This window comes from Danio rerio, chromosome 4 (genome assembly GCF_049306965.1).
Source record: "Danio rerio strain Tuebingen ecotype United States chromosome 4, GRCz12tu, whole genome shotgun sequence".
In the NCBI taxonomy this organism is placed as follows: Eukaryota; Metazoa; Chordata; class Actinopteri; order Cypriniformes; family Danionidae; genus Danio; species Danio rerio.
Window position 1 is genome coordinate 22,938,500 of NC_133179.1, and position 12,712 is coordinate 22,951,211.

Consider the following 12,712-nt stretch of genomic DNA (forward strand, 5'->3'; position numbering starts at 1 on the left):
CAGGAAATGTACCTGTTTAATCGGCGCCGGGAAGAACTGCGTGGTTTATTTGATCAATTTCGTCTCCAGGATTCCAGAGCCACATCACCAAACATCCCGGAAACAGAAACGCAGCGCTGCGATTGGACCGCACAAGGAAGCGTCTGAAAACTGCAAGAGACAGTTTGAGCTGCATTACTGTACACCAAGGCACCATCAACAAGTAAAAAAACGTATAATCATGGTTGTTTGGAGGAGATAATAGAAACCAAAAACATTCTCATTTTCAGGTTTGGAATTGCATAATGGTTCGAAACACAATGGGACGACATGAATTAAAGGTGAATGCGATTATTAATTATGGAAAACAGCTTGGACGAAGTCTGCTTCTATTGGCACACTACACCACTGTGTTTATAAGCTTCATATCTCGCTCTGTGAACGGTTTTGTGGAAGTGATCAAATGGACAACGATGTTTGCAAGATACACAGTAGTGGTGTTTGAATCCATTCATAGGAGGCTCAGCTGGTGGACCAGAAGACGCATTAGGACATCCATAGAGACGATCTCCAGCAGCGACACAGAGTCAGAATGATGAGCAATTCAACATGGATTCAAAGTTTAACTTTCATTTAGTATCCATTAACTCAAACCTCAAGTGATTCCAAGTCTGTTTTCTGTTGAACACTGTTGAGGTGAGTAAATGGTGATATCAATTTATTTTTATTATTCATTTATATTTTAAAACACACAAAGAGAACAATAGGCCTACATGCAAAATTTTGTATTAGAATGTTGCAGTCTGAAGTTTTGGATCATTACAATGAGCTTATTGTAAGCCCTGAGGTCTAGACGATATGGTAAAGTCCGCCACTGTGTCAGAACCACACCTGATAGACTAAAGACTGAACACAACACCTGTTTTTCAGGTCCATAACCAGTATTTGACTGGGAGGAAACAAAGCAGACAACTTCAATAAATATATCTAATTTCATTTTACCTAAGAGTTTATCCTAAGCTGTTGCTTTTTGCCCTTGGTAAATATTTTTAAATCATTACATTTCCATTGAATGCAATCTAGCTGTCATGAACAGTCAAATCATTATTTTTAGCAGTTATTTATATTTTACAAGTTTTATTTAACATATGTGGGGAATATGTGGTTGTATTACATATGTCCTGCAAAAAACTGGGCATTTGAATAATCAGTAAAAAAAAAATAAATAAATAATAATAAGCAAGTCTGTGTAGATAGGTGTATTATTTTTGTGGAATAACCTGAATAAATCCAGCTTTAATATGAGATGATTTAATAGATTTCACATAAGTCAGTTTAATTTACATTTCGCATGTGTGAGCAATGTTTTTAAATCAGATTCTATAATTTTTTTTAAAAAAGTTTTCATAATTTTACATTTGTTATCATTATTATTAGTAGTAGTAGTAGTAGTATTAGTAGTACTGCTTAAACTAAACCAACATATAAGAATCATCCTGTGGCAACTGACTGAATGAGGGACCTATTTTATTTTATTTTTTAAGTTATTGCATTCCCATTTGCAAACTTAAAAAAACCAATAACATAATATAATAAATAAAATTAAGATTAGATAGATTAATTAAGTAATTACTGTAGTTGTTTTTAAAAGGTAAATGTCAGTCAGCTGTTGTTCATTTTAGCAGCTGATTTAATTTTTTCGAAATGTAATGACAAGGTAATACACATTTAGGTGATGTAAAAGTATAGGAAATATGTTGCTAGATTTATGATGGTTAGCAACTTTGGAAACGCACCATTTCAGTCTGGACTGTTGTCTAGTATTTTCTAATAGGCAGATGTGACTTTATGTGCCAGTATACCACATATTAGGCAGTCAAATTTGGAATATTTATTATTACATTAAAGATCCTCCTGACTGTTAAAAGTGTTGAAGTTTCCCTGTAATGAAACTCTCTGGAATTATGAAGTATGTGTTTAAAATCAGTATTAATCTTTATGCCTCAAGATAATAACACTGTGTTCTGAGAACAAACCACTGTCTTGTTCACATTTCTAAAAACTTTTTAAAAAAGTGTAAATATAGCAAGTATAGCAGGTGTTACCACTGTCTGAGCTTGAGAATGAATGCACACGCTGTAAAAACGTGTTGTTGCCTTAATTAAATTCTTTTCATTAAGAATTTCAGTAATTTACAGTAATTCTTTTAAGTTTAAACCTGTATTTGTCTGTATTGTCTGACTTTTTGATCATATTTACTGTGGAGTATTTTGGATCTTTGAAGTATTTTAAATGCTTAATTTCTTGTGAGATATTATCAAACTTTGTTCATTTATTGTTCATTTCAAATGACAGACTGTGTTACTGTTTTACACAACCTGACAGAAGTATTGTCAATGATCCCAGTGGTAAGAGCAACAAATAATAACTTGACTTCTAGTTGATCATTTGGAAAAGTGGTAGAAGGTAGATTTGTCCAATTAATTATCTGTTGAACTTCATCCCAATCATCACAAAAACTGCAGTAGACCTATTGGAACCCGAATGGACCCAAGATTCTCACAGAAGTCAGTCAAGTTTGGTAAAGGAAAAACCATGGTTAAGGGTTACATTCAGTATGGGGGTGTGCGAGAGATTTGCAGAGTGGATGGCAAATTCAACACTTGTGCTGCCCATTACATTACAAACCACAGGAAAGGGATAGCGCTGCTCCTCATACTTCAGCCTCCACATCAAAGTTCCTAAAAGCAAAGAAGGTCACGGTGTTTCAGGATTGGCCACCCCATAATTGAGAATGTCTGGGCTAATATGAAGGAGGAGACATTAAGAATGAATCCAAAGAATGTTGACAAACTTTGGGAGTCCTGCAAGAACGCTTTCTTTGCCATTCCAGATGATTTTATTAATAAGTTATTTGAGTCATCCAAGCTTATGGGAGTTATACAAAATATTAATTATTTTTCCACTGCACCATGACTTTTTATTCTATACTGTACATTATTTCTGTTAAGTAACAAGACTTTTTGTCTAAGCAAAGTAAGGCCTTACTGTCCTAATTAAATAATAAAAAAAGCCAGAATGATAATATTTTATTTTGGTAAAATAAGCCACTTCTGATACCAAATGATTATCTAGAAGTCAAGTTATTATCTGTTGTTCCTAAAACTTGGATAGGTGACAAGACTTTTGTCAGGTAGTGTAGAGTTGAAAAACTATGAGGTAGCACTTTATTTTACAGTCCTGATTTGAACATTTATACTATGTATTTATCAAAGCTAGCACATAAATGAGATAATAACAAGGTAGGTACACTGTGGAAAAGCCATTAGTTAACTTTAAAAAAAAAAAGTGAATAAAATCATTGCTTCAAAAGCGATTAGTTGACTTTACTTAAAAGGAGAGTAAACCCATTGCCTTTAAATTAAGTAAATTAACTATGTGCATAACTATTAAAAATAACTTAAGTTTACTTATGTACTTTTTAAAGTAAGGTCAACTTGCCACTTTTAAAGCAACAGGTTTTTACTTTGTTAAATTTTATTCAAGTAACAAATTTTTTTTTACAGTGTAGACTCCATAAAGATACCCCTGAACCTAAACTTAACTCATACAGAAACCGTATATATAACCAGTACTGAAGTTCATGTTAAGAACTGTAAAATAAATTGCAGCCATGTATGATTTTGAATTGTTGAACTATTAATATTGTTGATTATTTACTGAACAATGTAATGAATGTGCTGTGTCTTAAGATGACAATCAAATGCCAGCAAACTGAATTTTTTAGTTTCATTTAAGATTCATTGTACTTTCTCTATATACTTTATTGTTATCTTTAAAAATGCATCTGTAATCATTAGCAAGACTGCGGAAATCTAAAAGTAATTATTGTAAAGGCTGTCACTTCAAAAAAAAAAAAAAAAAACTTGTTAACATGAATGTTCTGTATGATGCATATGATGACGGCTGCAACTTACTAACATGTGACTATCAAAATAAACTTGGAAACGCTTTGTCTGTTGCTCACTTGTGAAGAAATGCTGATGAACGCAGTTGTATCTGTTCACGGGCCATCACATGAGAATGTCTGTCAGCATTGTCCCAAATCTCACATGCAATTACCAATGGCATGGTCATCCTTAAGCCTCACATTCACAGTGAGCTGGATTAGTGGGCGTTAATATCAATAAGATGAAGCTGGCGGGGGGCGTGTCTGGTTCCAAGCTGGTACAAAAACCCCCTGAGGGTCCCACGTCTCTCTCAGGTCCCAGTGTGGAGTGTCTGTGAGAAGCGAATCTCTCGCCTGCACAGCAGACCAGTTGGGCTTCCTGACCTTAAGATCTCCAAAACAATGGGCAATTCAACGGGCAGCACCGTGGACGACCTGCAGGCAGTGGAGATGCATCTGTGGTATAAGAAGTTCATGACAGAGTGTCCATCCGGTCAGCTCACGCTGCATGAGTTTAAGCAGTTCTTCGGGCTCAGGGGTCTGGATCCAGAAGCCAATGCCTACATCGAGCAGATGTTTCGCACCTTTGACATGAACAAGGTGAGTGAAGGATGGGATGTGCTGGAGCTCATGATTGTTTAAAGAAGGCGGTAACAGCTGATGCCTTTCGAAGAGTTTGGAGATGGTGGTGGTTTTTAAAAGAGAATTTCAGCTCAGCTACAGTGTTTGAAGTTTCATTTTTTATTAAAACTCCTAGTTTAAGTATTATTACTTTCTATTACATCAGACTTTAAGCAGTTTTTTATTCATGTCACATTGATTTACAGTTGAAGGCAACTTTATTTGTCTCTCTGAGAAAATTGTATTCCGTTTCAAATAATTTCCAATTTTCAACAAAGCAGGGATATTTTTGCTGCATTTCCTACAGTATATAAATACATATTTTCATATATTCACTACAGAACAAACCACTGCTGTTCAATGACTTGCCAAATTAACCTAACTTTACTAGTTCATATAATAAACCCAATAAAACCTCAACATTGCACTTTAACCTAAATACTTAAAAGGAAATTAATTATTTAAACTGTTGTTTAAAAATATGTTTGAAAAAAATCCTGTTAAACAGCACTTGGTTAATAGTTGAAAATGGATAAATAGAGGCATCAGGGTGGCGAAGTGGGTAGCACAATCGCCTCACAGCAAGGTCGCTGGTTCAAGCCCCGGCTGGGTCAATTGGCATTTCTGTGTGGAGTTTGCATGTTCTCCCTGTGTTCACATGGGTTTTTTTTTCTGGGTGCTTCTGTTTCTCCCACAGTTCAAAGGCATGCGCCAAGCTAAATTGGCCATAGTGTATGTGTGTGAATGTATGTGTGTGAATGCAAGAGTTTATTGGTGTTTCTCAGTGTTGGGTTGCGGCTGAAAGGGCATCCGCTGTGTAAAACATATGCTGGATAAGTTGGTGGTTCATTCCACTGTGGCGACCCCTGATTAATAAAGGGACTAAGCCGAAAAAGAAAATTAATTAATGGATAAACAGAAATTTTGATAATGAGGAATTTTGATACATTATTCAACCACCTTTGATCCAAAAAGCTGTGGATAATAGTTGGATTTCTGATACATTCTGGTATATATAAATACACAGTAAAATATATTACTGCCTTTAAATTTTTATTGAATTAAATTAACTTTCTAGTCACCACAACTTACACTGAGACTAAAAATATTAAATTACTTTGTATAATTCAGAAATACATTTGTTTCATGACTTTTGGTAATTTTTTTAAAACTGTGCATATACAAATGTTTCTACTTTGATAAAAAAAAAACAATCCAGTTTCTGGATTTGAGTAAAATGTTAAATATTTTTTAAAATTTGTAAGCATTTTTGGCAGATTAACAGATGTTTTCCGTTGTGTGTTTAAAAAATCAGTTATACCATGAAATATTGGTTCCTAAATTCTTTTGAAGTTAAAACATGGGTTTTATGGTGACTAAAATGAACAAACATGGCACCTTTAAAACATTTGGTTTTTGCACACAATAAAGTAAACAAAGTAAGCACGTCATCAGCAGTTAGCATTACAAAAGTGGTGTCCATAACTTTTTTTCCCATGGCTGTATGTATCATTCATTTTCCTTGGGCTTAGTCCCTTTATTGATCTGGGGTCGCCACAGCAGAATGAATTGCCAACTTATCCAGCATATGTTTAACACAGCGGATGCCCTTCCAGCCGCAACCCAGTACTGGGAAACATCCAAACACAGTCATTCACACACATACATTATGCCCAATTTAGTTTATTCAATTCACCTGTACCGCATGTCTTTGGACTGTGGGGGAAACCGGAGCCCCCCAGAGCCTGTATGTATCATATGTAATGATAAACCATATCTGTTAATCACCATCTCCAAGTCCTCAAGTCAGCACACGTGAGTTGATTATTTGTCGAGTCAGATGACCGCAAAGCTTGGATCATTCTCACTGTGTTGTCTGGCTCTGTGTTTATAGCGCTATATTTGGCACTTCATGTCAGTCTTTATTTACAGTGACTCATATTAATACCTTGAATAATGAGCTTATCTATGAGATTAAGATTTACAGATTGTTGAACAAGACTGTATTACAGAAAGTGATCCCATTCACGTGCAGCAACAGCCGATTTACTTCTACAAATGTTTATAATGGAGTCCCGATGGAATTGTCAGTACAGAAACTTGCTGCTCACATCTTGATATGAGAAAATAACACAAGACTCCCAGCATGCATTTCAAACATGCTCAGCTTAATTACAGTATATAATGAGTGTGATTAATTAAATATGCCTCATCAAACTCCACGTGGAGTGGAAAAAATAATAATTATAAGGAAATTAATCAAGCATTGGGTAAATCAAAAATGTTATCATCAACCACTAGGTAATGACAACAGAGCAAAATTATTTTAGTCACTTAAAAAAAAAAATAACCTACCAATCAAAGGTTTGGGGTTCCGTAGGATTTTTGAAGGTTTTAAAATAAGCTTCTCCTGCTAACCAAGGCTGCATTTATTTAATCAAAATACAGTACAAAAAGTAAAATTGTGAAATGTAAATGCACTATAAAATAACTATTCAAAAGTAGTTTATTATTTAATTTAATCATGTATTCCAAAGATTTTAAAGATGAATTGTCAGCTTCATTACTCCAGTCTTTAGAGTCACATGATCCTTCAGAAATCACTCTAATATTAATTATTAATAGTAATATTAAAAGTAAAAGCAATAATGACTGGAGTAATAATTTCATTTAAAACTATACAATAAGAAAACAGTTATTTAAAATTTTGATAAGTATTTAACAATTTAACTTTTTTTTTTTTACATTTAATGAATGCCCCCTTGAACAAAAATAAATAAAAAAACTGACCCTAAACTTTTATAATATATATTTATTTCTTATTTTGATAATGATCATTCAATTACAATCACTGTGTAAGAAATGATCAATTTATTTATTCAATATTATCAATATCTTAAATGAATATTAAACAGCACAAACTGTCCCCCATATAAATTGAGGCCTGCAAAAGTATCCTAAAATATTTAGTTAATTAACAAAAAAAGATCTATGAAGTTAGATGCATCTTTACAAATGTTTAGCTTTCCAAGCTTATGTCAGTTATATACAGTTGAAGTCAAAATTATTAGCACCCCTTTACATTTTTTATTTTTTAAATGTTTCCCAAATGATGTTTAACAGAGCAAGGAAACTTACACAGAATGTCTGATAATATTTTTTCTTCTGGAGAAAGTCTTATTTGTTTTATTTCGGCTACAATAAAAGCAGCTTTTAATTTATTGGAAAACATGTTAAGGTCAAAATTATTAGCCCCTTTAAGCTATATATTTTTTTTCAATAGAACAAACCATTGTTATACAATAACTTGTCGAACCTGCCTCTTTTCCATTAAACAGAAATTGGGGGAAAAATAAACAGAGGCTAATAATTCAGGGGGGTTAATAATTCTGACTTCAGCGGTACATGTTTAGACAATACTGAAAAAACAATATGCTGCCTTAAATTGTTTATTTGAATAAAATTACTTTTCTATTTATCTCAACTTTTAGCAAATAAATATCAAGTAAAAATATTGGGTAAAAATATCAAGTTACATTTTGCGTAGCTAAAAGAATGTATTTGAAACCTGATTAACGTTAAAATAAGTTAAATTAACACAAAAACATGTTGTCATGACTTTTGTCATATAATTTTTTTTTACAGTGAACAAAACCCCAATGTTTTAACTTGGTAGAGTTGGGAAATCAAAATTTGGTGGAATAACCCTAAGTTTTAATTACATCAAATGAAACCATCTGTTCTTCTGGCCAAACGTGTGCATTTTTGTTTGTTTGTGTGGTTTTTTTTTTTTTTTTTTTTTTGCTGTTGTTGCCATCTGATAATCTATATGCAATCTATATATAGAGAATGATCATCTAAATAGAGAGTATGACTATTCAGACATGCACACATAAGAAAGCCTCAACACACATTTTGCCAATGACCTTCTCTCAGAGCCTGGTCTAGACCGTCTGGGACTTGTGTGGCACAAAGACAGGTGACATTTGGAGGAAAGTGTGTTGACCTGAGGATTATGTCTGTGACCAGCGGCTCTGTCCGTCTCTCAGACGCAGATTTGGAATGGGGCATTAATCCTCCAGAGGGCACCCTCATCATCCTAATCATCACTCTCACCACCACCTCCATCTAAATATGAGAACAAAAGCCACACAGCTGCTTTAGGACACATTATAGACTAGTGTGGAAACATACGCTCAATATTATAGCTTATATTTTAAAACAGATGAGGAATGGGTAAATAGATTGTCATGTCATGATATCATTCAATAAAGATTCTATAACGTGAAGAAAACTGACTAGATCAGATGTAAAACACAATGTAATTCTGATAATTACATTATTCAGAAATAAAGCATGCACTCAAAAAAATACTAGTAAGAACATGGTTAAAATTTGAGGAACAAGCAATAATAAATTAAAATAAATATCTATTTACTAATGATAAATGCACCACACAGGAAAACCTGGTTTATTTAAAATGTATTTCAAGATAAAAATGAATGCAGTTAAACTTCCCTGATTAAATGTACAAAAGATTAAATTGTAATTGTGTTAAATATAAATAAACAATTATTCCAAATACAATTTTAGGCCTAAAGACACATAAAGGATGATTAATCCTCCTGTGAAATTTTTATCTTTTATCAAGTATTTTATTTAACAGAGATGTTCAATATTTTTGAACAGTAGTTTTAATAACTATTTTCTAATAACTAGCTTTTTAGTCTTAAGCATGATGACACTACATAATATTTTACTAGATTTTTTGCCAGGTACTAGTATTCAACTTAAAGTGGCATTTTAATGCTTAACTAGCAAAGTTAGGTTAATTAGGCAAGTCATTGGACAACAGTGGTTTAGTCTGTAGCCAAATAAATCAATAAAAGCTAATATTGACTAAAAGCTGATGTTAAAACAAGAATTAAAAAAATATAATAGCAAATAATTAGAAAAAGAAATTGTTTAACGTCACTTTGAAAATATTTTTAAAAATAATTAAAATTTCACAGAAAAGCTAATTTTACCTTCAATTGAATACATTTATAAATAATAACTAGTCAAAATATATTAAACAAAAACATGGCACTATTTTGGTAATTTATAGGGGGAAAAACAAAAAACTTTAAATTACATTTATTCTTTACAGAATAATAACAAAAATATCTACTCAAACAAAAAAAATTTATTTATTTCTATCTTTTTTGGGTGTAAGTACAAGTGTCAATACTGCATGACGTTTATAAGTTAATGCATTCATGTCCTTTGCAGGACGGCTATATCGACTTTATGGAGTACGTGGCCGCTCTGAGTCTTGTGATGAGAGGAAAAATGGAGCACAAATTACGCTGGTATTTCAGACTCTATGATGTTGATGGGAATGGATGCATAGACAGATATGAGCTGCTGAACATCATAAAGGTAAGGAAGATTATACCACTAAATATGCACTAGATAGCTATAAGAAAACATTAAAGAAGAATGTTTTATTTTGGACTTATGCTTTATCTTATGTTAGGCCATTCGTGCCATCAATGGAAGCGAGACCCAGGAATCGAGCGCTGAAGAGTTCACAAACAGAGTGTTTGAAAGGATCGACATCAATGGGGATGGTGAGGAATTGTAAACAGATTTTGATAGTTCATATATTAACTATTATAAAGCATTACCAATCCGAAAAATAGTAATAATAATAATATTTCTTTCCATTAGATAGAACAAGTTTGCCCGCAGTTTCTTGCTTTGAGACTAATTGCTTCTTGGTTCAACTTGTGATTGAATGCTATCTATTTAACAGGGGAGCTCTCGCTGGATGAGTTTGTAGCAGGGGCTCGCAGTGATGAAGAGTTTATGGAGGTGATGATGAAGAGTTTGGACCTCACACACATCGTGGCCATGATCCATAACCGGAGACACAGCGTTTAAAAGACTGTTCAAATGTTTGGAAAACAGGACAGAGATGCTCCCTCATCAAATCTCCACTGTCTAATGCTAAAACCGTTTAGTGCACAAACAATCATTTCAAACTGAGACTGAGCTAAAGAGGCCAAGAGATGAAATTAGACTGGGACGTCCCACATCTAATAAACTGACTGTTTCCCAAAAAACAGCCTTCTTCAGAAAGAGGCTTCATGGGAAAAGAATCAGGAAGATGTTAACTTCCATTTATGAGGTTTTTACTTTTTTTTATTGAGATATTTTTGTTGTCAAAAATAGAGATAGCTTATGATCAAATATATTTTTAAAATATATATATTTTTTTTCTGTATTAAATGCCTCACCAAAAGACATGTATAAATTGTTTACTTACAAAAGATTAGCAACAATTACATTTTTGAGCAAAAGTTTGGGTTCAATAAGATTTTTTTAAAATATATAAAAGTATTTTATGATCACCAAAGTTGCATTTAATTGATTAAAATAAACAGTAAAATAGAAACATTTAGTACTGTATTAATATTAACAAGAAGCATAATAGAAATATGACACATGAAAGATTAAAAGCTTTTAATTTTCACTTAATAATAATAATAACAACAACAACATTAATAATAATAATACTCCTAGGATGGTAAAGCCTAATATTCAGCATCATTACACTTAACTTAATCATATCATTCAGTGTCACATGATCCTTCAAAAATCAGTCTAATATGCTGATTTCCTCAAGGTAAGCAAGTAATTAGCACTATCATTGTAGAAAACAGGAATTAGTTTTGACATTGCAAACATCTGTACTGTCACTCCTGATCGATTTAATTAATCAGTTGAATGCATCTTTGTCAAAAACAATAATATAAAATAAATAAATAAATAATATTAATAAGAATCATTTCTTAAAAAAGAAAAAAAACTTAGACCCCAAACTTTCCAGCAAAAGATTTTGTGTTTAATAGATGTGTAATAAACATCTAAATGTATACAGCTTGGCTAAAACAAGGCTAAACTTGGGCTGTCAGTGAAAATCTAAGAGACATCTAAGAATAGCCCAAAACTAGACTAGTCATCCAATAGACAGATTAGACAGACTTTATTTGTGTAGTCATTCATTTCTGTTTATTTGATGACTAGTCTAGTTATGCCCTATTTCTTTAGACATCTATTAGATTTTCACTGACAGCCTAAATTTAGCCTTGTTTTAGCCAAGACGACTGTTTAGATGTCTATAGACAACTTAAAAATGCTTGCTGGGCTTTGAATAATAGTAAGTGTCATTTTTTTGTGTTTAAATAGAATAATAAATCTTATAAATGTTCAAGGGGAGGTGATTTTTGATACTAAGTTTTTATAGCATTTTAGAGGCCAGTGTGATTTACTGTAGTATGTAATATAATTAAATAATTAGTCAAGAATACATATTTTAAACAGTTCTAAATGAATGACTGCACTGCACATTAAACTGTCTGGTCAGGAATCATGTCATATTAGCACATTATTTTAGTTTTTAAAGTGCAGAAGACTGAACATGGCTTGTTCAGTATTAACATAGACACATTATGAAGGTGCCTTCTGTTGTAGGACCCCGTGATCTTTTTAAGCTTGTTAAAAACTGCTTGTGCTTTCATTTGTATATTAAAATATGACTGAAACTGCTGTAAATCGATTCATTGATTACAAACACAGACACCAAAATAACCCGTTACCCTTGAGTCTTCTGTTTAAATTAATGTTTTAATGTATTCAACACAATATCACTGCATCTCTGCAAGTAGTTACTCAGAGTATGAGTAAAAAGATCTTTCAAAAGTACTCAAGAGTAGTGAGTATTACGCTGTGAAAAGCTAATGCATTAACAGGATGTGTGTAAACGTAACATTCTGTAGTGCATTTAGTTATTGTCCAGCAAGCACACAACATCAGACTTTAATATTTGGTTAGGTTGTTATGTCAGGTGACCAAAATTCAATGTCTAGCCAGCATCTAAGGACAAAGTTATTTTGATTATCACTAACGATGTGAAATGAGGTTAAAGTTTCTTTAATTTTAGGTTTTGTTAGAAAGTGACCAAAATCCAGTGTCGAGCCAACATCTTAAACCAACATATTGTTGATGTCAAATACTGACATTTATTCGTCAGGTACGACAACCAAAAACCAACATCTGATAGACATCATAGTAGTAATGTCCACACAACGTCAAGCTGTAACATCATTAGATGTTGAT

The 12,712-nt window shown here is 32.8% G+C and overlaps 2 protein-coding genes and 1 long non-coding RNA gene across 4 annotated transcripts in view; 2 read left to right on the forward strand and 1 right to left on the reverse strand.

Annotated features, from left to right (window-relative positions):
• golgb1 (golgin B1) overlaps nucleotides 1–110 on the reverse strand; it is a 25,955-nt gene extending 25,845 nt beyond the window's left edge. For both annotated transcript variants that reach the window (XM_068220776.1, XM_005164908.5), the window contains exon 1: nucleotides 13–110. The gene's annotated coding sequence lies outside the window, so the exon portion shown is untranslated. The remainder of the gene's footprint in view (nucleotides 1–12) is intronic.
• LOC101884046 (uncharacterized) overlaps nucleotides 1–3,992 on the forward strand; it is a 4,324-nt gene extending 332 nt beyond the window's left edge. The window contains exon 2 of the long non-coding RNA XR_223497.6: nucleotides 70–3,992. This is a non-coding gene — a long non-coding RNA (uncharacterized lncRNA). The remainder of the gene's footprint in view (nucleotides 1–69) is intronic.
• Nucleotides 3,993–4,258: 266 nt separating this feature from the next.
• guca1aa (guanylate cyclase activator 1Aa) lies at nucleotides 4,259–11,393 on the forward strand. The gene is made up of 4 exons (NM_131870.2): nucleotides 4,259–4,528; nucleotides 9,821–9,970; nucleotides 10,068–10,161; nucleotides 10,347–11,393. Exons 1-4 carry the CDS (start codon nucleotides 4,331–4,333, stop codon nucleotides 10,472–10,474), a joined length of 570 nt encoding a protein of 189 aa, NP_571945.2. The 5' UTR covers nucleotides 4,259–4,330; the 3' UTR covers nucleotides 10,475–11,393.
• Nucleotides 11,394–12,712: the final 1,319 nt, after the last annotated feature.